We start from the raw sequence: 24,565 nt of genomic DNA on the forward strand, positions 1-24,565 counted from the left end.
ATTTCAGGGGAGTCCACAAGTCATAACTACAGGGCAGGGAGTTCAAATAAATACTTAGGCTTTCATGGTTATTAATGACATTTGGAGAATTGTGCACAAAAGCAGTTGTTTGGCTTCTATTTTTGTTACCCTTAATGCAGGATCCTTAATAGAAATGAGAAACATAGATATGAAAAGATGAACAGATCTTTAAAAGGTGGGCGTGTAGGTAGCAAAGGAAACATGGATAGGTGGTGCAAAATTGACCTTTGTTGAAACTAGAAAACTGTTGTACACAATGGAAGAGAAATTCAAGCAAAATGTTAAAACTGGCTGCTGTTTCATTGTCAATTTTGCATTACTGCCAAAGATCCATTTCCCCCTGGTGTTTGATAAACAAACAATTGAATACTGAAACAATGTTGAATTGCACATGACTGCGGTTGGACTGCAACAAAAGCAGAAAATGCTGGAAAATCTCAGCAGGTCTGACATCATCTGTGGAGACAGAATCGTCTGTAGAGAGTGATCGCTTTACAGAACACCTTTGATCCATCTGCAGGAAGGACCCAGACCTTCCTGTTGCTTGCCATTTCAGCACACCACCCTGCTTTCTTGTCACATATCCATCTTTGCAATGTTCCAGTGAAGTCCAGTGCAAACTGGAGGAACAGCGCCTCATCAGCGAATTATGCACTTTACAGCCTTCTGGCCTTAACGCTGATTTCAACACCTTCAAAGTATGAACTCTCTCCTCCATCTCCACTCCATTCCCACCTTATTTCATTTCTTTTAACTTATTTATTATTTATTTCAATTACTTCCATCTTTTCATTTTTTTTGTCACTTCCATGTTTCTCCCCCCACTCCCCTACCACTGCCTCCCCTCTTCACCTTCCACCCCCCCCCCCCCCCCCCCCCCACCACTCCACTTGGGATATCTGTTACACGTCTCAGGTTGTTCTTTGATACTGCCTTTCTTAGACCATAAAACATAGGAGCAGAATTAGGCCACTTGGCCCATCGAATCTGCTCTGCCATTCAGTCATGATTGCTTTTTTTCCTCATCCCCATTCACCTGCCTTTTCCCCATAACTCCTGATCCCCTTATCAATCAAGAACCTATCTATCTCTGTCTTAAAGATACTCAATGACCTGGTCTCCACAGCCTTCTGCAACACAAGAGTTCCACGGCTTCACCACTCTCTGGCTGAAGAAATTCCCCCTCATCTCTGTTTTAAAAGATCGTCCCTTTTGCCTGAGGTTGTGTCCTCTGGTTCTAGTTTTTCCTAGTAGTAGGAACATTCTCTCCATGTCCACTCTATTCAGGCCTTGCAGTATCCTGTAAGCTTCAGTAAGATCCTGCCTCATCCTTCTAAACTCCCAACGAGTACAGACCCAAAGTCCTCAACCATTCCTCATACGACAAGCTCTTAATTCCAGAGATCATTCTTGTGAACCTCCTCTGGACCCTTTCCAAGGCCAGCACATCCTTCCTTAGATATGGCGTCCAAAACTCTCTCAATACTCCCAATGGGGTCTGACCAGATCCCTATAGAGCCTCAGAAGTCCATCCCTGTTCTTTGTATTCTAGCCCTCTCGACATGAATGCTAACATTGTAATTGCCGACTGAACCTGCATGTTAACCTGAAGAGAATCTTGAACAATGACTCCCAACTCCCTTTGTTTCTGATTTCCTAAGCATTTTCCCATTTTAGAAAATAGTCAATGCCTCCATTCCTCCTTCCAAAGTGGATAACCTCACACTTTTCCACACTGTATTCCATCTGCCACTTCTTTGCCCACTCTCTTAACCTGTTCAAGTCCTTCTGCAGCCCCTCTGCTTCCTCAATACTACTTGTCCCTCTATATATCTTTGTATCATCTGCAAACTTAGCAACAGTGCCTTCAGTTCCTTCCTCCAAATCATTAATGTATATTGTGAAAAATTGTGGTCATTGCCCTGACCTCTGAGGCACACCACTAGTCACTGGCTGCCAACCTGAGAAAGACCATTTTATCCCCACTCTGTCTTCTGCCATTCAACCAACTCTCTATCCATGCCTGGATCTTACTTTTAACACGTGCTCTTAAAGTATTTAACAGTCTCCTATGCGGCACCTTGTCAAAGGGCTTCTAGAAATCTAAATAAATCCTGTCCACTGGCTCTCTTTTATCTGACTTCCTTGTTATCTCCTCAAAGAACTCTAACAGATTTGTCAGACATGATCTCCCCTTGACAAAGCCGTGCTGACTCAGTTCTACTTTATCATGCACTTCCAAGTACTCTGTAATCTCATCTTTAATAATGAACTCTAAAATCTTGTCAATGACTGATGTCAGGCTAACCAGCCTATAATTCCCCACCTACTGCCTCCCTCCCTTCTTAAACAGCAGCATTACATTCGCTACTTTCCAGTCCTCTGGTACCTTCCCTGCCTCCAGAGATTTCTGAAAGATCACCACCAATGCCTACACAATTTCCTCAGTATCTCTTTTAGAGCTCTGGGATGTCGTCTGTCTGATCCAAGTGATTTATCCACCTTAAGACTTTTCAGTTTCCCCAGAAAACTTCTCCTTAGTCATGGCCACTAAACTCACCTGTGCCTCTTGACTCTCCTGGAGCTCTGGCATCCTACTGGTGTCTTCCACCGTGAAAATTGATGCAAAGTAACTACTCAGTTCCTCTGCCATTGCTTTGTTTCCTATTATTACTTCTCCAGCCTTTGTTCTTCCATTAACACATTCTGATCTCTTAATGTGCCACTCTCAGCACCCTTCTTAGCCATGCTCACCACTATTTAAATTCCCTTTGTCTTTTTGTCTATGACATCTTTCCTCACCCTAACAGTATAGTTTTTAATCCTATTTTCTATTGTCTTCAGCTCTGACAAAGGATCATCCAGACTCCAAACATTAGCTCTATTCTCTTTCCACAGATGCTGTCGGACCTGCTGAGATTTTGCAGCACTTTCTGCTTTTGTTTCAGATTCCAGCATTGGAGTAATTTGCTTTTATATTGATTGGACTACAGCAGGACTAGCATGGGGAGCCTATTATAAAGAGGGTTCCCGAATCATGGAATGAATACAGCACAAGTTCTCCATTATTATATAGTTAACAAGGAAAATTTCTAAAAATTGTATTTCTTTCCCACTGACACAGAATTATCGTGTTCAGTTTTGGGTAATCCTTAAAACGTCCAGTGAGCTGAACATATTCTGTAAGCTACACCAGCAGTAGAAACTCCTCAAAGAGTATTCTGCTCAGAAGTGTGTTTGTATTGTCCAATATCAAATTACCTGTCCTTTGTTCTGAGCCAGGGGAGAGAGATGAGGAGTGATCTGGGAGAGTCTCGTGTCAGCTGATTCGCGAAGTTTGCGCATGCATTCATGTGAGATTGTGTCTCCCAGCACCAGATTTCAGGCAGTGTCGGTTCCATGCTGGAAATCGGCGGGGAGGCACCAAGACCATTTAAATGGTAATTTTTAATATATTTTAAATGTAATTAGCGGGCCCTGGACTAAAGTTTCCAGGTCTGCAAGCATCTCTCCCCGTCCCCAGCCCAAGTGGTAGACTCCAATGGGGTTTAGAGTAGCTTCCCACTAACGGGGAACTAGCAGCCCAACCGGGGTTGGCGTGAAAGGGGGCAATCGAATGCCCCCTGGGCATTGGCACCTTGGCAGTAACAGCCTGAGCCCCCCAGCAGTGCCCAAGGCAAAGACCAATTCCTGGGGGGCATCTTGGCAGCGCTCATCAGACATGGGATTGTGGCAAGAGGCGGGCCTGTGGCAAGGGGCCTTATAGGCCAATCTGTAGGGATGGGGGATTCTGCTGCCACTCTGCAGACAAGATCAATGGGGGGAGGAAAGGAGGGAGGCCAACGATCATGGGAGGGTTGCAGACTGGGGCTGACCGGTGGAGGGATGATGGGGGGGGGAGGTTTGGAGTTAACCTGGGAATGGTTGAAGAGATAGCAGCTGAGGAGGTTGAGAGGACTAGCGATCGACCATGGGGCGGAGGGGGGGGGGTGCAGAGGGTGGGGATTGCGCTGGCTGGCAATCAGGAGGTCAGCAGTGCAGGATATCGTGCATGCGTCATCAATCTCAGTACTTACAGATTGGTGCATACACAACGACCCGCTCAGCACACTGATTTCAGCTTCTCCAGTGAGAATAGGCCACACCCTCTGATTTTTAATGATATAAATGCAGTGATCTCTGCAGTGCATAGAGTGTGGGAAATTCTTCTCTGATCTCCCCTGAAAAAACAGCATGAATTATTCCAGTTTTCATGCAAATTCGACCATTAGAATTTTTTGGGGAGAATTCTGGCCATGATATTGATTTTCTCTCTAGTCAGCGACTCCCAAATCAACTTGCCCACACAACCTTCCTCCTTTTTAGAAACATAGGAAATAGGCAGAATAGGCCATTCGGCCCTTTGAGCCTGCATCACCATTCAATATGATCATGCGCTTTCAGTATCCCGCTCTTGCTTTCTCTCCATACCACTTGATCCCTTTAGTCACAAGGGTAACATCCAGCTCCCACTCAAACATATCTAATGAACTAGCCCCAACAGCTTTCTATTAGGGTGCGTGTTTCCTTTGTGAGTACGGAAAATTCATTTAAAACTCTTCCCATATCCTTTGCATTTTCACACAAGTTCCCATCTTCTTCATCTCTGATAGGTCTCACTTTTTCCTTAACTATCCTTTTGCTCTTTGTACAATGCTGATGATCAGCAATTCTCAGATAAGTGATAAAGGGGAGCAACTGAAATGGAGAGTGATCAGGCCAGGGGAAAGCTGTGGACAAATGAGAGTCACAGTAGTGATCACAGCCCAGTTTTCTAAAATCTCTAAAAATTTGTGGAGACACTGGAGACCTTTATAAATGGCAGGCAGGACCACTATCCAGAGGTCCCAACCTCATTTCTGCCAGAACCTATTTTTGCCAGGATAAGGAGTGAAACAGGAGTCATACATGAGGGAAACACGAATTTAAAGGGCCTTTTGAACTCAGTGCTGAGTTCAAATAGATTCAGTTTTCACTGGAGAAAGGACATTGACCTTAGTGTGGGAGATACAATTTTTTTTAGAGTAAATACTTTTGAAGGGCCGATAAGGTCTGTAGAACTGTCAAGCTGTGAAGCTATTTTAAAAAGTTGTCCTACAAGAATTGAAAAAAACTGGCTGCCTGTGTCTGGGAGTTCAAAATATCAGCAGTTTCAACAAGTTTTTGTTGATATAAGTGTATAGGATTATTACTGCTTGATGGCTTTCTACAACTCATCAGTGTCATATTGGTGGGGGTTTACATTCAGTTTGATTGACAGTCAAAAGAGTTATTAAATGATTAGCTATCTTTGGTAAGGAATTATGAATACAAATATTTGTTTTTATAAGGGATTAAGTACTTGAGGGGATTTAGATGTATTAAATACGCTTATATGAATAAACGTTTTTAATATAGTGAAGTCTATAATAAATATTGAGAACTTTGTTTAATTTAATCTCAGATTGGTTCCTGAGGTACCATGGTGGGATACTGGATGAGTTAGCATATGGTGTAAGGGTATAGGTTGGTAGGAGAGAATGAATTGGCATAGGGGCTACAAGGGGTCATGGGGACAATTGGGAACATTGGTTGGCATGAGTTGGCATGTATGGGGATGGGGGAGTGGTGGAGGTGAGAGTGTGTGAGGTGTCGTGCCAAGGCGGCCTAATATTTACAAAGGCAACTGTGATGAAGGTGGGCTCATCTTCATCAACCAATCTGGCTTGGCTCTAAGCAGTCTGTGTCACCTCCAACCTGCATCCAGGGCTGGTAGGCCTGACTCCATTCTGCACCTACCACCCCACTACGTTTTCTCCAAGGTAGGTGCAGCGAGCTGGGAGAGTTCCTGACTGTGAGCACCCGTACCAGAGCAAAATGTCAGACCCAGGAGTGGATGAAGCGGTGCTGTGCTGATGGTGGAGATAGGGCTAGCAAGGGGCAGTACTGGAATGGGCTCCTTGGATGCTGGATAAGGGGACTGTTCCTCTTGGCTTCACATTGAGGTAAATACATTTTAATAGCTTTTCTTTTTGACTGCAGGTCATCCATTACGTCACCTGTAGCCCTTGTTTTCCCAATCAATCTTGCAATGGTGCCTCAAACAAGTAAGAGGTTCCTACTTTCATCAGCAAATGGACTAATAACTGCTTAGATAAAAGCAATTCTCTGCAGCAAACAGCAAGACTCCAGAAGACTGTGTTGCCTCCCCAGTGCAGAGTTCAGGGCTGAAGAGGAAGTTGTAGTAGGAGAGGGAAGGATCCAGTTATCATGGTTCATGTAGGTAACCACAACATAGGAAACATTTTTTACTTAGGGAGTATGTGCAGCACGGGCTAAATTAAAAAGCAGAACCTCAAAGATTATTATCTCTGGATTACTACCTGACCCACGAGCAAATAAGCTTAGGGTAAATAAAATTAGAGAGTTGAATGCATAGCTCAAAGATTGGTATGGAAGAAATGGGTTTCAATCCATGGGGCACTGCATCTGTATTGGGAAAAGTGGGAGCTGTATCGTTGGGACAGTCTCTGCCTGAACCATGATGAAACCACAATTTTCACGAGTGATATAACTAGGCTGGTAGAAAGGACTTTAAATTAAATAGTGGGAGGTGAGGGTTCAAGTGAAGCTAGATGTGATAAAAGGGAGAGGACAAGGCAAGAGAGCAAAGTAGTAGTGTGGCAGAAAGAGACAGAACAAACAAACTTAAGAATGCACCAAAAGATAAGGCCAGAGGTTGCAAGGGGGCACAGCCTCAAGATAAAGGGGGGGGGGGGCGGTTTAGAACGGAGTTGAGGAGGAACTTCTTCACTCAAAGGGTGGTGAATCTCTGGAATTCTCTGCCCGTTGAGGTGGTGGAGGCTGCCTCGCTAAATATTTTTAAGACGCGGGTTGATGGGTTTTTGATAAGCGAGGGGATTAAGGGTTATGGGGAGAGGGCGGGAATGTGGAACTGAGCCATGACAGATCAGCCATGATCTTATTGAATGGCGGGGCAGGCTCGAAGGGCTAGATGGCCTACTCCTGCTCCTATTTCTTATGTTATGTTCTCATAAAAGACAGGACTAAAGGCTGTATATCTGAATGTGCATTGCATTCATAACAAAACAGATGAACTGTCAATTCATATAGAAATAAATATGGATGGTCTGAGGGCCAATACATGGACTTGGCTGCAAGGCCACCAAGGCTGGAACCAAAAGTACTTGAGTACTTGACAAACTGGAAGGACAGTAAATGAGGAAAAGGTGGTGGGGTAGCTCTGTTAATTAAGGGTGACATTAGTACAATAGTGAGAGATGAACTTAGCTCTAAAGATCAAGGTGTGGGGCATGATCTCATTGGCTTGCCACACCAATCAACCAGCATGGTGAGCTAGTAAGATAGGGCAAGAGGCAAAAACAAAACCAGGTTCATCCCCAGTTTCTCACCTCTCACAATCTTGCTGGCCCTATTTTGCCAAGGAAATCAGCCTCACACCCAAGAAGGATTTAAGGCTGATTTTAATATTAATAACATGTCATTTACAAACCCCGGATGCTATTGTCCAGGTTTATTTACCTCAGACCCCTCACCGATCGAGGTTCTCAACTGCCACACAGATGGTCCTGACCAATGGGGACCAGGCATGATGGGACTGGTGGGACTGAAGGCCATTGAAGCAGTGCCCATGGGGTGGTGCAGGCCTGGCACTCTGGCAGTGCCAGCCTGACATCAAGGGGATGGGCCTGTGGGTGGAGCAGGGAACTCCACAGGAGGGGAGGGAACTCTTTTGGGGTGGGGGTGATGTTCGGGAGGTGGGGATTGGGGAAGGGGGAAATTGACTAGGCAGCAATCAGGGAGGGGAGCTGGGGTGACATCTCCCAGTATATTGTATACATGTCCCTAGAGCTCAGCAGCTGGTTTCTCAGGTGAGCTGAAGCTCCCAGCCCATCCCTCCTCCACCCCCACACTGGTGAGATTTGCATTATGGTTTTCTGTTGTGCATAGAATGCTGTAAATTCCCATTACTTACCTCGCTGAAAAATGGCAAGAAAACTTATTGTTTTCTCACCCGTTCAACACTTACAATTTTTTTTGAAGAAAATTCTGCCCATAGTCAGTTTGGGAAGAGATAATGAATAGCGAAACTAAGAAGTTACTTGTGGGAGTAGTTTATAAATCCCTTTCCCCACTGGCCAAATGCCCCTAGAGGTGGACAGTAATCCTTAATTGAGATATGCCAGTGGGCTTGGAAAATTCAATCCCAGGCCCACTAATCATATTAAAATAACATTAAAATAAGATGTAAAGTACTTACCTGGTGTTCCTGCTGGTTTCCAGTGCTGGAAATCCGATGCCGGGAGATGCGTGCATGGCGGGAACACACGCACGAATCCCATGCATGCTCGGACATGAGATTCTCCCAGCACGCTGCGCTAGAAAATTAGTGCAGTAGGTTGGGAGAATCGCCTCCTAGTTGTTGGATGTATGTCACAGCTGGCAGTATGGCATGACAGCAAGAAGACACTGGGCATTCATCTGATGTCTTGCCCTGCTATTTTGGCAGCTCTCATACCTTCCTGCCTGCCCTTGAAGGACCTGGAAAATTCTGGCTTAACTTTCTGGATACTTGACTTGCTTGCATTCTATGTAAACATATTTTCCTGCAACACTGATGAAGGAAACCTTTAACAGTTAAGCTCAGTAACATGAATGCAGATGTTTTTTTCTTTCCAACCTGCTGATTTTAAGGTGTAGCTGTAAAGTCTGCTATCTGTTACTCTTTCACTCAGATTTTGAAATAAATGTAAATTTGGAATTTTGCTTTATCAGCTGGTCGAATTCTAAATTTGAGAACCACGTAAAAAGTTGTGAGTGCCACTAATATACCAAATGTTGCAGTATTTATTACATTATTACAATTTTTATAGCTTGAAGCACGAAGACTGTAATGTAAACCATAGCCAATGTTTGCAGAGCTTTAATTAAGATATTGAAGGATACTGACTGAAGTGCAGGAAATTGGAAACAGGGATTTCTCATCAATCAAGAAAATTCCCAAGTAAAGTCACAACATGATTTTCTTTCAGCGTCACTTTGTTTTAGGCAGCCCTTGATACAATTTCATCTCATAAGACCACCTCTTGGACATACAACCTGCCGCTAAGTAAGTTGTGCAAATAAAACTATAATAGTAAGGAAACTTACGGGATTGTCGATATAGAGCATTGAATATTTTGATGTCCATGGTACTTTTCGGGCCTCCACTAGATGTAAACATGATATATATAAATATTTTTTTAAAAGTTATTAGCAAGCAAAAGTCACTGATTTTAAAACTTGAAAGATTAGTCCTCCTTGATGAAAATTTATCAAAGCTAACACAATTGCTGGTTCTTTACATTTTTATAAGTTTGATCAAATTTCTTTGAGGACTTATGACTTAAGCCTAAGGTTTAACTGGGGAACCCAGTTTTGCACCCAGTGATGCGTCGATATGCTATTATCCAGCCTGACTAATCCCATGAAGAAAATGATTGCCAAGAGCAGTAAAGTTCAGATCAGCTCCTGAATTTCAACACCTCTATTTTTAAGGCAGTAGCCTTATATTCAATTGCAATGAAAGCTTTTCATAAAGATTCACAATGTGGACAATAGAACATAGAACATAGAACATTACAGCGCAGAACAGGCCCTTCGGCCCACGATGTTGCGCCGACCAGTTACAAAAACAATGACCCACTAGCCTATACCAATCCCTTTTCGTCCATAAACCTATCCAGAGATCTCTTAAACGCCCCCAAACTAGACGCATTTACAACTGCAGCAGGCAGGGCATTCCAATCCCTCACCACCCGCTGGGTAAAGAACCTACCCCTGACATCCGTCCTGTAGCTACCCCCCCTTAATTTAAAGCCATGCCCCCTCGTGCTAGCTTTCTCCATCCGAGGAAAAAGGCTATCACTATCCACCCTATCTAAACCTCTAATCATCTTATATGTTTCAATAAGATCCCCTCTTAGCCGCCTTCTTTCCAACGAAAACAACCCTAAATCCCTCAGTCTCTCCTCATAGGACCTCCCCACCATACCAGGCAACATCCTAGTAAACCTCCTCTGCACCCTCTCCAACGCCTCCACATCCTTCTTGTAATGCGGGGACCAGAACTGCACACAGTACTCCAAGTGCGGCCGCACTAGAGTAGTGTACAGTTGCAACATTACACTGCGACTCCTAAATTCAATCCCCCTACCAATAAACGCCAAGACACCGTACGCCTTCTTGACAACCTTATCTACTTGATTCCCAACTTTCAGGGATCTATGTACACACACACCGAGATCCCTCTGTTCATCCACACTATTCAAAGTCCTCCCGTTAGCCCTATACTCGACACATCTGTTGCTCCTACCAAAGTGAATTACCTCACACTTCTCCGCATTAAATTCCATCCGCCACCTCTCGGCCCAGCTCTGCAACCTATCTAAGTCTCCCTGCACCAGCACCAGGTGCATTTCTGCAACTTGAAATTCCCAATCTGCACCATAATTTGGAGCATTCGTTACTATTCTCTCAAAAAGATTCTAAGTGTCGAATTTGTGAAAAAACTAGAGTAATTCATGCTGTTTTTTTTCAGTGGAAGTTCACACTAGAATCTCCCACACCCTGTGCAATGCAGAGGCCACCAGCGCAAATATCATTAAATTTCAGGGGGTGGGGCCCATTCACGCTAGGAGTGGTTGAAATCAGCTGGCCTCTGTGCATGCCCAGTGGCCCTGAACTGAAGGCCTGCCTGCTTGCTGGCAGTGCTAAGAAACCCCCTCAGCATGGGCACTTTGCTCCTTTGGCAAAAGCTGGCACTGCCAGGATATCCATGCCCAGAGGGCACTACCCCTCCGCTACCAAAACCCCTGGGGGCGAGCCCCCAATTGCCCCCCTTCACGCCAGCAGGGTCAAGCCTCTAGTTCCCCAAAAGTGGGGAGCTAGTTTGAACCCCAGTGAAGTGAAATACTCCTGGCGGGATGAGAGATGCTAGTGGGCCTGGAAAATTCAATCTTGGGCCCGCTAATCACATTAAAATAAGATGTAAAGTACTTACTTGCTGTTCCTGCTGGTTTCCAATGCTGGAACTCCGACACTGGGAAATGCATATATGGTGGGAATGCATGCGCGAATCCTGTACCTGCTCGGACATGAGATTCTCCCAGCATGCTATGCTAGAAAATTAGCAGGGCAGATTGGGAAAATCGCACCCTAGTTGTTGGATGTATGTCCCAACAGTATTATGCTTTTCACACATATAAGGAGTTCTACACTCTTAAAATTAGTAAATTAATGAACATGGAAGAATGTGAACAAAGGAGCCAGAGTAGGCATTCAGTCCTTCAAACCTACTCCGCCATTTAACTAGATCATGATTGATCATCCACCTCAATACCATCTTCCTAAATCCTCCCTGTATCCTGTAATTGGCATCAAGAAATCTATGAACCTTTGCTTTGAACATATTCAATGACTAAGTCTTCACAGCCTTCTGGGAAAGAAATTCCAATGATTTACCATCCTGTAACTGAAGAGGTCCCTCCTCATTTCAGTCCTAAATAGCCTACCAGGCTCGAAGGGCTAGATGGCCTCCTCCTGCTCCTATTTCTTATGTTCTTATGTTCCTCTTATTCTGAGACTGTGTCCCTTGGATCTTGAAACCCCAACCAAGGGAATCATCCTTCCAAGAGCCACCCTTGTTGATCCCTTAAAGAATTTTGTACACTTCAATAAGATCACCACTCTTTCTTCTAAACTCTCGAGAGTACAGGCTCGGTCTCCTCAATCTTTCCTCTTGGGCAATCCCAGGGATTAGTCTAATGAGCCTTTTCTGAACCCCCGCTATGGTCAGTATAACCTCCTTACGTAAGGAGACCAAAACTGCACACAATACTTCAGGTGTGCTCTAACCAAGACTCCAAACAATTGCTGCAAGAATTCCTTATTCCTGTACTCAAATCCTCTTGCAATAAAGGCTAACATTTCATTTGCCTTCAGAATTGCTTGTCGTACCTATATTATGAGCTTTCTTTTTTTTTTAAATTCTTTTACAGGATGTGGAGGTCACTAACTAGGCCAGAATTTATTGCCATCCCTAGATGCCCTTCAGAAGGTGGTGAGCTGCCTTCTTGAACTGCTGAAGTCCCTGGGGTGCAGCAGGTAGTTCCACAGTACTGTGGAGAAGGGAATGTCAGGATTTTGACCCAGTGACAGTGAGGGAATAGCAATATATTTCTAAGTCAATATGATGAGTGACTGGAGGGGAACCTCCAGTTGGTGGTGTCTCATGCTCTTGTCCTTCTAGACGATGGAGGCAGTGAGTTTGGAAGATGCTGCCCACTTGTGAACAAGGACACTCTGGTCCCTTTGGACATCAACACTTCTCAATTTCACTCTATTTAAGAAGTAGTCTGCATTTCTGTTTTTCCTGCCAAAATGGATAACTTCATATTTTTCCACATTATATTACATCTGCCAAGGTCTGGCCCTTTCACTTAGCCTGTCCAAATCTCTTTAAAGCTGCTTTGTACTCTCCTCACAACTCGCATTCCCACAAAGTTTGTGTCATCAGCAAACTTGGAAATATTACATTTGAACTTCACATCCAAATCATTGATATCATTTATGAATAGTTGCAGCCAAGCACTGACCCTTGCAGTACCCCAATCACAATCTGCCAACCTGAGAATGACCTATTTATCCCAACTCCACTTTATGTCCTTTAACCAATTCTCAATCCATGCCAGTTTATTTGCCCCAATCCCATCAACTCTAATTTTGCTTATTAACCTCCTGTGTGGGACCTTATTGACAGCCTTCTGAAAATCCAAATGCACCACATCTACTAGTCCTCCCTTATCTATCCTGCTAGTAGCATCATCAAAAATCTCCAACAGGTTTGTTAAACATAATTTCCCTTCCATGTTAACTCTGCCTCATCTCATCAATATTTTCTTATTGCCTAGTTATCACATCGTTCATGATAGATTCATGCATTTTTCCTTTTACAGATGTCAGGCTAACAGGTTTGTAGCCCCCCATTTTCTTTCCTACCTTCCAATCTGAAAAAGCATACATTTGTTAACGAAGACACAGTGATATCTCTCAGCGTCGACAGAACCCAAAGTCTCTGTAATTGTATTTTTTTCAACAGTGAGTGACGGGGTGGGGGTAGTGTTGGAGAAGTAGAGTGAATGACAGTTCTTCACTTATACAATGTCAAACAAATTAAAAATTTATCATGTTGCAGTGCTTTTGCGCATGACACAAATCAGGAGTGTAATGGAATACCTCCAGTTACCTAGGCGTGTACAACTCCAACAACACTCAAGAAGTTCAACAACATCCAAGACATAGCAGCGTGCCCAACTGCTGCCCCTTCCACAAACATTCAATTCCTCTACCGCCAATGAACAGTGGCAACCTTCTACAAGGTGCACTGTAGGAACTCATCAAGGTTCCTTAGGCAAACTCACAACCACTACCATTGAGAAAGACAAATGCAGCAGATATCTGGGAACATCAATACCCCTCCAAGTCACTCATTATCTTGACTTCAAAATATATTGCCGTTCCTTCACTGTTACTGAGTCAAAATCCTGGAGTTCCCTCCATAATAGCACTGTCAGTGTACCTATACTTTAGAGACTGCCGCAGCTCAAGAAGGCAGCTCACCATCACCTTCTGAAGGGCAACTAAGGATGGACAATAAATGTCTGGCCTTGCCAACAGCATCCACATCCCATAAATTAATTTTAAAAACGCGATGTTCAAACAGAAAACAAGCACTTACAAAAAATAATTACTGCAGCTCCTTCCCTGAACAACATGGTTAAAAAGTATATAATTCAACGTCAGCTAGTGACCTACATACACTTCAGCTTAGCATTTTACATTAAAGCAGGAAACAATAATTCAGAATAAATTGAAAAGGTCAATAACTGAACAGTCTCTTCAAAGCATTCATGGAAAAAATACACACATCTCAAAAGAAGAATAACAGTTCAATTTTGGGATATTGAGTCAACACATCCACCTTATTAGATCAAAGTTATACTTACATGTAAGATTTTTAGTAACAACATATGGCCCATGTTCAACAAAAAGCCCAAACATTGATGAGCCTCCAGGGCCACCTTGAAGCCATAGCAAAACAGGGGCATTCTGTGGGAGTGTCTGTAAAAGCATACATAGTTATCATTAAATCACAAATAAAAACGCTAAAATGATGGACGGCACTGGGTTTGTGGAAAATGCCTGTGACAATAAAGGGAAGAAATGGTTGTGCAGCATTAAAACCTATTTAAATTGCATCTCCAAAAGAACTCTTCAAAACAACCCCTAAAGACAACGGACAGGAACTAGCAGATAATAAGTTTAATACGCAACCTGGGAAAGGAGCATAACACATAAAGAGGCTTTATAGTCTCTGCAAATTTCAGTGCTTCTTTGTGGGGAAGAATTGACCATAGCATGCAGTCAATAATAGGATTTTTGTTGCATCCGATAGGATTGTAAAATCAACCAACAGCTGGACTTAAATCCTGTGCTGCACAATGAAAATCACATGTTTATAAAGGTATTTATATTAACACAATGATTTTAGCTGTGCTTTTGTGGATCAGGTTGAAAGTTGTTAGTTCTGTGGAGTGAAATACTTCATTTCACCATCCAGTCCCATATTCATTATTCAAGCAGCCCTTGCGTGGGTAAGATCAAGCCAGGTGTACCCAATAATCTAGCTCAAGAAGCCCCAAACTAATTTTATGTCAGAATACTTCATCTGTTTTATCCTATTAGGCAAAGATGGATTTCAACTGGGTTGTTGGGTTGGTATAAGCATGTAGTTCAAGGGGATAGTAATAAAAAGAAATATTTGCATTTCTGTATTGACATCCGCAACATTCAGATGTTCCAAAGCATTTTACTGCCAATGAAGTACCTTTCTGAATTGTAGGCATTGTGTAATGTAGCAAGTAATCTGTGCACAGTCAGGTTCCACAAGCATAAATGTGGTGAATGACCAGACCATTTGATTTTGAATGATGTTGGTTGGCCTCAACACCAGGGAGAATGTGCCTGCTCTTCTTCCAATAATGCTGTGGAATCTGAATGGGTAGGGAAGACCTCAGTTTAATATTTAATCTACAAGATGGGAAAGATAGTGGGATAGAGGTAGGAAAGACACTAGAGTGGATGAGAAGGGAGTTGCTGAGAGTGATACATAAGCACCATGGGAGTGATTCTCCTGACCCGCTGCACTGCTCTCTAGGGAGACATCAGTCGAGACCATTTTGCAGATACCTGTTAGGCATTTGGGCCTTCATGCAGGTCCCAGCTCAAGATTTCTAGGTCATTAGCTCCATGCCAGTAATCAGTGCAGAGTTGATTACAATATGGAAATCTTCATTTCCATATCATTAGTGGCCCCAAGACTAAAGTCTACAGGCTCACTAGCATCTCACCCCCTCTGCCAGGAGTGGTTCATTCCAACAGGTTTACAACTGCTCCCCACAAACGGGGAACAAGTGGCCAACCCCGTTGGAAGGAACAGAGGCCATTGCGACCAGGGGGTTGCCTCTTGGGCAGTGCCAGCCTGACACCACCAGGCATCAGGCAGTGCCAAGGGAACAGAGCCTATTGGGAGGTGGGGGTGTCCCATTGCTACTCCGCATTCAGAAACACTGGCAGCGGGAGGCAAGACGGCAATGGGGCTGGCCCAGGAATGTCCAGGGGGCCAGGGATTGCCGGGGGGAGGGGGGGTGGTGGTAGCGTTGGTGGGAGTCAGACTAGCTAATGATCTGGAGGCCAGCAGTGTGGGGCCACTGCGCATGCGTCAACCTTGATGCTGACAGATTGGCGCGTGCGGAGTGGCCCACTCAGCACTATGCTGCCGGCCTTGGGAGGGCATAGAACATTACAGCGCAGTACAGGCCCTTTGGCCCTCGATGTTGCGCCGACCAGTGGAACCCTCTATCCTAACCTATTCCAATGTTATCCATATGCCTATCCACTGACCATTTGAACGCCCTTAAAGTTGGCGAGTCCACAACTGCTGCAGGCAGGGCATTCCACGCCCTTACTACCCTCTGAGTAAAGAACCTACCTCTGACATCCGTCCTACAATTACCACCCCTTATTTTAAAGCTATGTCCCCTTGTGTTAGCCATCACCATCCAAGGAAAAAGGCTCTCACTGTCCACCCTATCTAACCCTCTGATCATCTTGTATGCCTCAATTAGGTCACCTCATAACCTTCTTCTCTAATGAAAATAACCTCAAGTCCCTCAGCCTTTCCTCATAAGACCTTCCCACCATTCCAGGCAACATCCTGGTAAACCTCTTCTGCACCCTTTCCAATGCCTCCACATCTTTCTTATAATGTGGCGACCAGAACTGTACGCGATACTCCAAGTGCGTCCGCACTAGAGTTTTGTACAGTTGCAACATGACCTCACGGCTCTGAAATTCAATCCCTCTACCAATAAAAGCTAACACACTGTACGCCTTCTTAACAACCTTATCAACCTGGGTGCCAACTTTCAGAGAGCTATGCACACGTACACCGAGATCTCTCTGCTCGTCAACACTACTAAGAGTCCTTCCATTAGTCCTATATTCTGTATTCCTGCTACTCTTACCAAAGTGAATCACCTCACACCTCTCCGTATTAAACTCCATTTGCCACCTCTCGGCCCAGCTCTGCAGCTTATCTATGTCCCTCTGCAAACCGTAACATCCATCCTCACTGTCTACAACTCCTCCAACTTTGATGTTGTCAGCAAATTTACTAACCCATCCTTGTACACCCTCACCTAGGTCATTTATGAAAATGACAAACAGCAGTGGCCCCAAAACAGATCCTTGAGGTACACCACTTGTAACTGAACTCCAGGTTGAATATTTCCCATCAACCACCACCCTCTGTCTTCTATCAGCTAGCCAATGCCTGATCCAAACAGCTACATCACCCTCAATCCCATGCATGTGCATTTTCTGCCGTAGCCTACCATGGGGAACCTTATCAAACGCTTCACTAAAATCCATATACACCACGTCAACTGCCTTACCCTCGTCCACCTCTTTAGTCACCTTTTCAAAAAACCCCTCTCTCTTTCCCCCTTGCTTGAATAGGTCCTGCCAATAGATTTTCAAGGGAAATCCTGTTAGGGCACTCTGATGCACAGAGTATCGGAGATTCATTCTGAAAATCATGCTGAAAATGAAAGAAATCGGCAGGAGTTACTCCTGTTTTCACGTGAAGTGGGGACCTGGAATTTTTTTGGGAGAATTCCAGCCCACACCTGTTTAGTACAAACTGCACTCTTACTGACTCCCTGCTATGCTATGTTATGCTATCCACCAGCTCACATGCAAGATAGCAGAATAATAAAGAAAATGAGCAGCAGAGAAAAGACTGAAGGTGAAACAGGAGTGAAATAGAGGTGAGAGGACGGAAGAAACAAAATGAAGTGGAAAATGATACAAAGACAACCAAGGATGTTAAGTCCGAGATTACGGGCAGAAGTTTGCCTCTATTTGGCAGAATGCAGCAGTGGGAAAAATGGTGTTTCCAGCAGCTTTCTCTGCCATTCAGAACTCCCTACCATCCCCCTACACATTGCCCTGCCACTACCCCCTGTCCTCCCGAGCGATGCATTTGCATGGTGCATTACAAGGGAGACCATGTGAGATACTAGTCTGCCCTCATGCTGATGTAAATGGATTTTCTTACAGAGTGGCCTGATAATGAAATTCAAATGTATTATAATGATGCATGATGGGAATCCCATTGTTTCACTGGCAGGGGAACCTACCACAGAGGGTCATCCTTGGTTGGACCAGAGATCCCACAGGCAGGAAGGGAATCTATTTTAAAAATATCTTTTAATATATTGTGTGAATTATAAATATAAATAGACAAACATATGAGCTCTAAGCTACTAGGCAATTGCCTATAATGTCTGCAAAAGCTATAGAGCACATGCCACAAACAGTGATGGGAGTAAAATGTGTTATTAACCTACTAGTGCCCTCTAGTGGAAAGTTTAGCAAGACTGAAGAAATTAATTTTGCTCTGTTGAAGATGATATTCCTGGATTTTTTTTAAAGCATGTGCTCACTCTATCCTTATTGGTTAAACCTAAAGTATCGTGACTATTTGTGTAATACAAGAAATAAACAGTTTTGATTTTAGAAGCATAGATTAACTCCGATTACCAGTTCAGCATTAAAATGTATAAATTGTGGTATGAGCAAAATTAAATAGCCCTGCAACTGTAGTCACATTGTTAACAACGCGGATTGTGGATTTCTCAGCTTGCTATAGATTTCAACTTGTCTCCCTGACAAGCTCCTCCCACCTGCAAGTCAGCTTGATTGAGAGTTGGGCATCTTGGACTCCACGGCAGACCACAGGAGCAGGCAGAAAATCTAGCGCTGTTACTAGGATCCCAAGTGGAATATATGGCCCTATTCCTCAATCTCAGAAGTCTTTGCATGGGAATGTCTGATGCAGATGGAGCTTTGGGATTGCAGGAAATACCGCTGCAATTCTTAGTCCATAGGCAGTACTGTAAAGGCAATTACGTGCTCACCTAAAGCTGTCCTTGCCACCCTTCACCTCCAGGTATGAGAAACATGGCCAAACACTGTTAAACCTACAAAATAGATTTATTTGGAAACTGCTGCTCTTGTTAAAATACAATATTTAAATTGGCTGCTAATCCCTTGTCCTGGCTCCATTAATGCCAGAAGGGGTTGGTTGGATTCAGGTTTGAAATCTTTTAAATTTTTACATTGTACCTGATCTGTTTGGATGTGGGGGGTGGTGGGCGGGGTGATGTTAAAGTTCACCACTGTATTTCAGCTCTAACTCATCATCATACACCTTTCCAACTGAGAGTAAACAAAACTCATTTCCCTGAACATAGCTCCACTTTGCACATGCTAATTGGCTACTGCACTTGACTCTATTGTTGTCAAGGTGACACTTCAGAAGTAATTAATTGAATGTGAAGCACTTTATAAATGCAATTTCTTGTTTTTGAAAGCAGAATACAAAATTCTAATTAATATCCTACAGAAGAACACAAAATTGCATATCAGAGAGGGGTGGTATATGGGTACATGAGAGAGAGAATGAATGCAGAAGGAAGAGGTTAGAGTGTTTGTAACCATACACTGTCTGAGCAATTGTTATGACTATATTGCTTATAGACTTATATCAGGGCTTTCCATTTTGGGCACAATCAGCAAGCTGGGTGTAAACTGCACTTAAAATTTTTTGAGTTAGTTTGCACAGAGTTTTTTGCTCAAGTCTCTGTACAAATTCACTTATGCACTAACCAATGTAAAAATCTGCCATGAACCAACACAATCATACAACATATATTAAAAAATCAATCTAAAACGTACATTAAATATGTTGACATATTTATTTCAGAGTGGTAACCTGGTGTCGATTTAGTAATACAGCTGACAATAGATTTATTATTTTATTAACTGGTGGCCATTTAGCAACCTATGAATCCCTCAATTTGAAATACTGAAAATGACTTTAAAAGACTATACAAAACCATTTATTAATTTCTTTGGTGTCCTGTAATTAGATTCTTGGCAAATTAAAAAGAATAGTAGATCTAACAATACCTTTGCAACCTAAAAGCCTAATTTGAAGATCCTCCTCTAAGGCTCACAAACTGATGCAATTGGTGGAAACTTGTCCATGATCATTAATATGGTCTGGGGTTGTGGTCAGTTTAGTGGGTGGGACTGTGGCTGGCTGGCTTCCAGTGTAATGCTTTTTAAACTGTCATGACGATCACAGAAATACAATTTCTGATGGATGTGATCTGCACTTGAAATTCCACCACACTTTGGATTGAATTACTTAGGTTTTGACCTAAAATATTCTCACAAAACTCCAAGTCAATGTTCTGTCAGTGCTGGCGTTTTACAAAGTTGCAAGTTATATTACATAACTAGATCACTGGTTGACAAAATTAGTTATATTATACTAGTGTAGATATACTATCCCTCTGGATTAGCATTTTTTAAAAAATCATGCATCATTTCATGCATTTTCTCTTCGAAAAATGTAAAATTATTTGGCTATCAAAAAATATAGATTTCCATTATTGTTTTTAGAATTCATTCAACATTACAAGAACAAAATTAAATACTATAGCCTCAATTTGAACCTAACCTGCTCAGCGAGAAAAGGTTGGGTTATGTGAGATACTCGATTTACAATCCATCTGATTAGACACATCATTAAAGTCAACATAGGATAAAATCAGATGGAGTGTAAATCAGGCATCGGCTCCAAATCTGCCCCATTCTCCCTTTGCAGGTTAGGTTAAAAGTCCGGATTAACATTATCGCGTAACATATGTACAGATCACCAGATGTTAATTGTTAGCATGTTCGTAATTGGTGAGTGCATTAATTTTTATGCAAATATTTGATATCTGAGCTTTTTAATCTCTTGAAACGCTGCAACTGCTGTCAGTGACCTTGGCTAGAGGTCTGATAACTTCATAGTTTACAGATATTCACTTCTTAGATAGTGAACCTTGTCTGTTTCAGGGTCGCAGTCCATGTGGAAGATAAAAGCATCATAAGGAGGAACTAACAAGAGCAAAGTTAAATAACTATTTAAACAAGAAAATACACATTGCAAGAAAGAAAAGGTCATGTTCTAACCTTTACCATTATTCAGTTTTGACATTAACCTGGGTGATTTTTTTTCTTGCATCAGCTGCAAAGTGGTCAAAAATTTCTCCTAACTTCAACACTCCCAGATAAACATTCCCTCCATGTTCTACATTGTAAGAAGATTATTACTTCCACCATGAGCATAGCAAGTTTCCTTTTCAACCCTTCTAAACTTGGAATTTTTGTCAAAGTTTTGATATACAAATCTGAACAAGTCAAAAAAATCTACACTCAACTCTTGTTACACATTTTCTGAAGTTTTTGATAAAGATTTTTCATTGCTACATGCTATGCTGTATATTTACCTGTGCAGGGAAAAACCAGAAGAAAAGGTTGCTGTTGTAGGTCTTATTCACTGTCAAAAATCCAGAGTAGCTCTTCACAGGTGGACCTTCTAGAGGGCCCACTAAACTCAGTTCCCTAGCTGAAAAGGTGAACAAAGTTAATACTTTTACACAATAACCTAAAGTAATTCTATATTATTGAAAGGTCATAATCTCTTCATAGTTTTTAATTTACAAAACTCAAAGTAAGCCAACAGTTGAAATTATACAACTGGAAAACAGCCTTAAATAAAGTCGCATAACGATGGCCTTTGTTGTGAGGTCACTAAGTAAAGTAAATTCCACTTTATTACATTGAATTTCAGGACTTTCAAATTAGTGCTTTGGGATCACATTCTACAATTAGATACCAAGGCTAAAGTTTAGGAGAAGGGATTCACCTACTCATCAGCCACTGAAAGCTTAATCATGTCTTTGTTACCTCCAGAAATGACTATTGCAGTACACTCCTGGCTGGCCTCTAACCTTCCATCCTCCATAAACTTAAGCTCATCCAAAACTCTGCTCTTCATATCCTAACTCACACCAAGGGCCCGATTTTACCAATTGGAGGCTAATGGCCAGATCCGGATGTTAAATGGATCTAAGCCCGGAATCCTTGTTCCAGCGCGCCCATACGCTTTTTACCAGCTCCGGTCTGGTCTGTGCAGTGGGTGGGGCTTAGTGCTGCCAGAACAATCAGCATCCTGAACTGCGCGTGCGTAGTTTGAAAAAAATCTGAAACAGCGCACCCAGGCACGAAAGACGGGGCGGGCGGGGGCGGGGCGGGGGGGGGGGGGGGGGGCAGGGGGGCGGGGGCCGGGGGGCGGAAATGAGCTGTGATCAGACCCACCCGGGACGCAGCCCCCACCCCGGAGGCAGGCACCCTCCCCCTCAACACAGCACACCCCCAACCTACCTCAATTGCTGCTCTCCTTCCATCATCCTTCTGACCTGCACTCGTTGATGTGTAAATGCCAGCGTTGGACTGGGGTGAACACAGTAAGAAGTCTCACAACACCAGGTTAAAGTCCAACAGGACTTTAACCTGGTGTTGTGAGACTTCTTACTGCACTCGTTGGACAGCCTCCAGCACCTTCCTGGCCTTCCGCTGGCATCTGCCGGAGGAGGGTGTGAGCTCAGATGGATCTCTGGTTGGGGAGGGTGGTGGAGATTCTCCCAAGTCCATCCTCCCCCCATCCTCCACCACTTTCCCCACCAACCAGAGATCCATCTGAGCTCGCCCCTCTCCTCCGGCAGACGCCAGCAGAAGGCCAAGAAGGTGCTGGAGGCTGTCCAACAAGTGCAGTAAGAAGTCTCACAACACCAGGTTAAAGTCCAACTGGACTTTAACTTCGAGTTGTGAGACGTCTTACTGTGTTCACCCCAGTCCAACACTGGCATCTCCATATCAACGAATGCAGGTCAGAAGGATGGTGGAGGGAGAGCAGCAATCCAGGTAGGTTGGGGGGTGTGCTCTGCTAGGGGGGGGGGGGGGGGGGGGGGGGCCTGCCTCCCGGGGGGGTCCGATCAGGGGGGCGGGGGTGTGGGGGGGTGGTTTTGCCAGGGTGGTTAGCAGGAGGTCTGCGAAGGGTGTTCAAGGAGGATGGGCTTCGGAGGTTCCCCTGCAGAATAGGAATCCAATTCGGATTTTTATTCTGCAGATTGATAACAGCGCGGATCTGGAACGGACCTGAAGGTGGTAAAGTGGGGCTTGGCAGTAGAGTTGGGCACATGGATTATTAAATCGATTTAAATGCATACTAATGCATTTAAATGCAAGCCCAAATTGGGTGTCGGTAAAGGTGCGATCTGCTTGGTTTCAGGTGCAGATCACATTACGGGCCTGACACCCGAATTTACTGCGATTTGACACCCGAAAACAGGTGCGAATTTTTGGTAAAATCGGGCCCAAGTTCCATTTAACCACCATCCCTGTTCTTGCTGCTCTATACTGGCTCCTGATTGAGCAATAGCTCAATTTTAAAATTCTCATCTTTGCTTTTAAAAGTGTCCACAGTCTCATCCCTCCCTATCCCTGTAACTTCCTTCAGCCTTCCCACCCTTTGAAATATCACCAGTCTTACAACTTTGACCTTTTTATGCAGTCCCAATTTTAGCTATCCAAGCCGTTTGGGGGCAAAATAAAGCCACTTAAGAATTCCCTCCCTAAATCTCCCCACTTTACTACTGTACTTTTCTTCAAACACTTCTTAAAACCTACTTCTTTGACCAAGCTTTTTCTCATTGGTCCTCGTGTCTCCTTACATGGTTTTGTGTCAAATTTTGTTTGACACACAATGCTCCTGTGAAGTACTTTGGGATATATTGCTACATAATTGATGCTATTTAAATGTAGTTGTTGTTTAAAAGTATTAAATTACACAACAAATGGGGTATTTGGGAATGGCCAGATGAGCTACAGTTTTTCCTTTCAATCACCTGAAAATGAATGAATCATTCAATCTTTGTCAACATTAATAAAACATTCCAATTTCATTCATTTTAGCTTGCCGTTGAAATACTCAGTTGAATTAATACCAGAATTATGAAATGGACTGCTAAAAACCCATTAGTCTATACTTCATATTCAAAATTTTTTCATAATTAATTATAATCAAAAGAAACTAACTTGAAAATTAAGGGAATAGGAAAATTCTAAATGTATCCTTCCAAGTTGGAGTTAAACAAGTTGTGATTTGCAATTCTTTCAAGTATAGGTCAATACTTATTCTCACCTTTCTCAATTTCTCCAGATTCCAGGTAAGGAGTGAGAAAGAGGGGTTTCCCAGGATCTGTGTTTTGTGGAGTAGAAACTCTGACATCTTTAAACATCTGGCGGAGAAAAGTAAACTTTCCAGAGATACCATAGATCTGAATGGAAGTGACTGCAATGACCAAGAGTTGTGTGTACCACATCCTAAAGCATAAGAACATAAGAACATAAGAAATAGGAGCAGGAGTAGGCCACCTAGCCCTTCGAGCCTGCCCCGCCATTCACGGCTGATCTGAAGTGGATCAGTTCCACTTTCCCGCTTTCTCCCCATAACCCTTAATTCCCCTGTCTATCAAAAACCTATCTACCCGTGACTTAAATATATTTAGCAAGGTAGCCTCTACCACTTCAACAGGCAGAGAATTCCAGAGATTCACCACCCTTTGAGTGAAGAAGTTCCTCCTCAACTCCGATCTAAACTGCGCCCCCCTCCCCCCCCCCCCCCCCCACCCCCCCCACCCCTTATCTTGAGGCTGTGTCCTCTAGTCCTGCTATCCTTTCTAAGCAGGAAGAATCTCTCTATCTCTACCCTATCCATCCCCTTCATTATCTTATACGTCTCTATAAGATTCCCCCCTCATCCTTCTAAACTCCAACGTGTACAGACCTAGTCTATTTCGTCTCTCTTCATAGTCCAACCCTCTCATCTCTGGTATCAGCCTAGTGATTTGAAAGCAAATGG

General features: G+C 43.4%; 2 protein-coding genes across 5 annotated transcripts in view; one reads left to right on the forward strand and one right to left on the reverse strand.

Moving 5' to 3' along the window:
• The window catches only part of chn2 (chimerin 2), a 504,281-nt gene that overhangs the window by 74,030 nt on the left and 405,686 nt on the right, over positions 1-24,565 (forward strand). The window lies entirely within an intron of this gene.
• The window catches only part of cpvl (carboxypeptidase vitellogenic like), a 92,655-nt gene that overhangs the window by 59,001 nt on the left and 9,089 nt on the right, over positions 1-24,565 (reverse strand). For all 4 annotated transcript variants that reach the window (XM_080205981.1, XM_080205963.1, XM_080205971.1 and 1 more), the window contains exons 2-5: positions 23,846-24,027; positions 21,090-21,208; positions 14,127-14,241; positions 9,232-9,290 (exon numbers count right to left, since the gene is read on the reverse strand). In XM_080205981.1, the coding sequence (XP_080062107.1) occupies positions 9,232-9,290; positions 14,127-14,241; positions 21,090-21,208; positions 23,846-24,026 (474 nt within the window). In that variant the 5' untranslated portion in view covers position 24,027. The remainder of the gene's footprint in view (positions 1-9,231; positions 9,291-14,126; positions 14,242-21,089; positions 21,209-23,845; positions 24,028-24,565) is intronic.

Source organism: Carcharhinus amblyrhynchos, chromosome 2, assembly GCF_965287045.1.
Source record: "Carcharhinus amblyrhynchos chromosome 2, sCarAmb.v2.hapA, whole genome shotgun sequence".
In the NCBI taxonomy this organism is placed as follows: domain Eukaryota; kingdom Metazoa; phylum Chordata; class Chondrichthyes; order Carcharhiniformes; family Carcharhinidae; genus Carcharhinus; species Carcharhinus amblyrhynchos.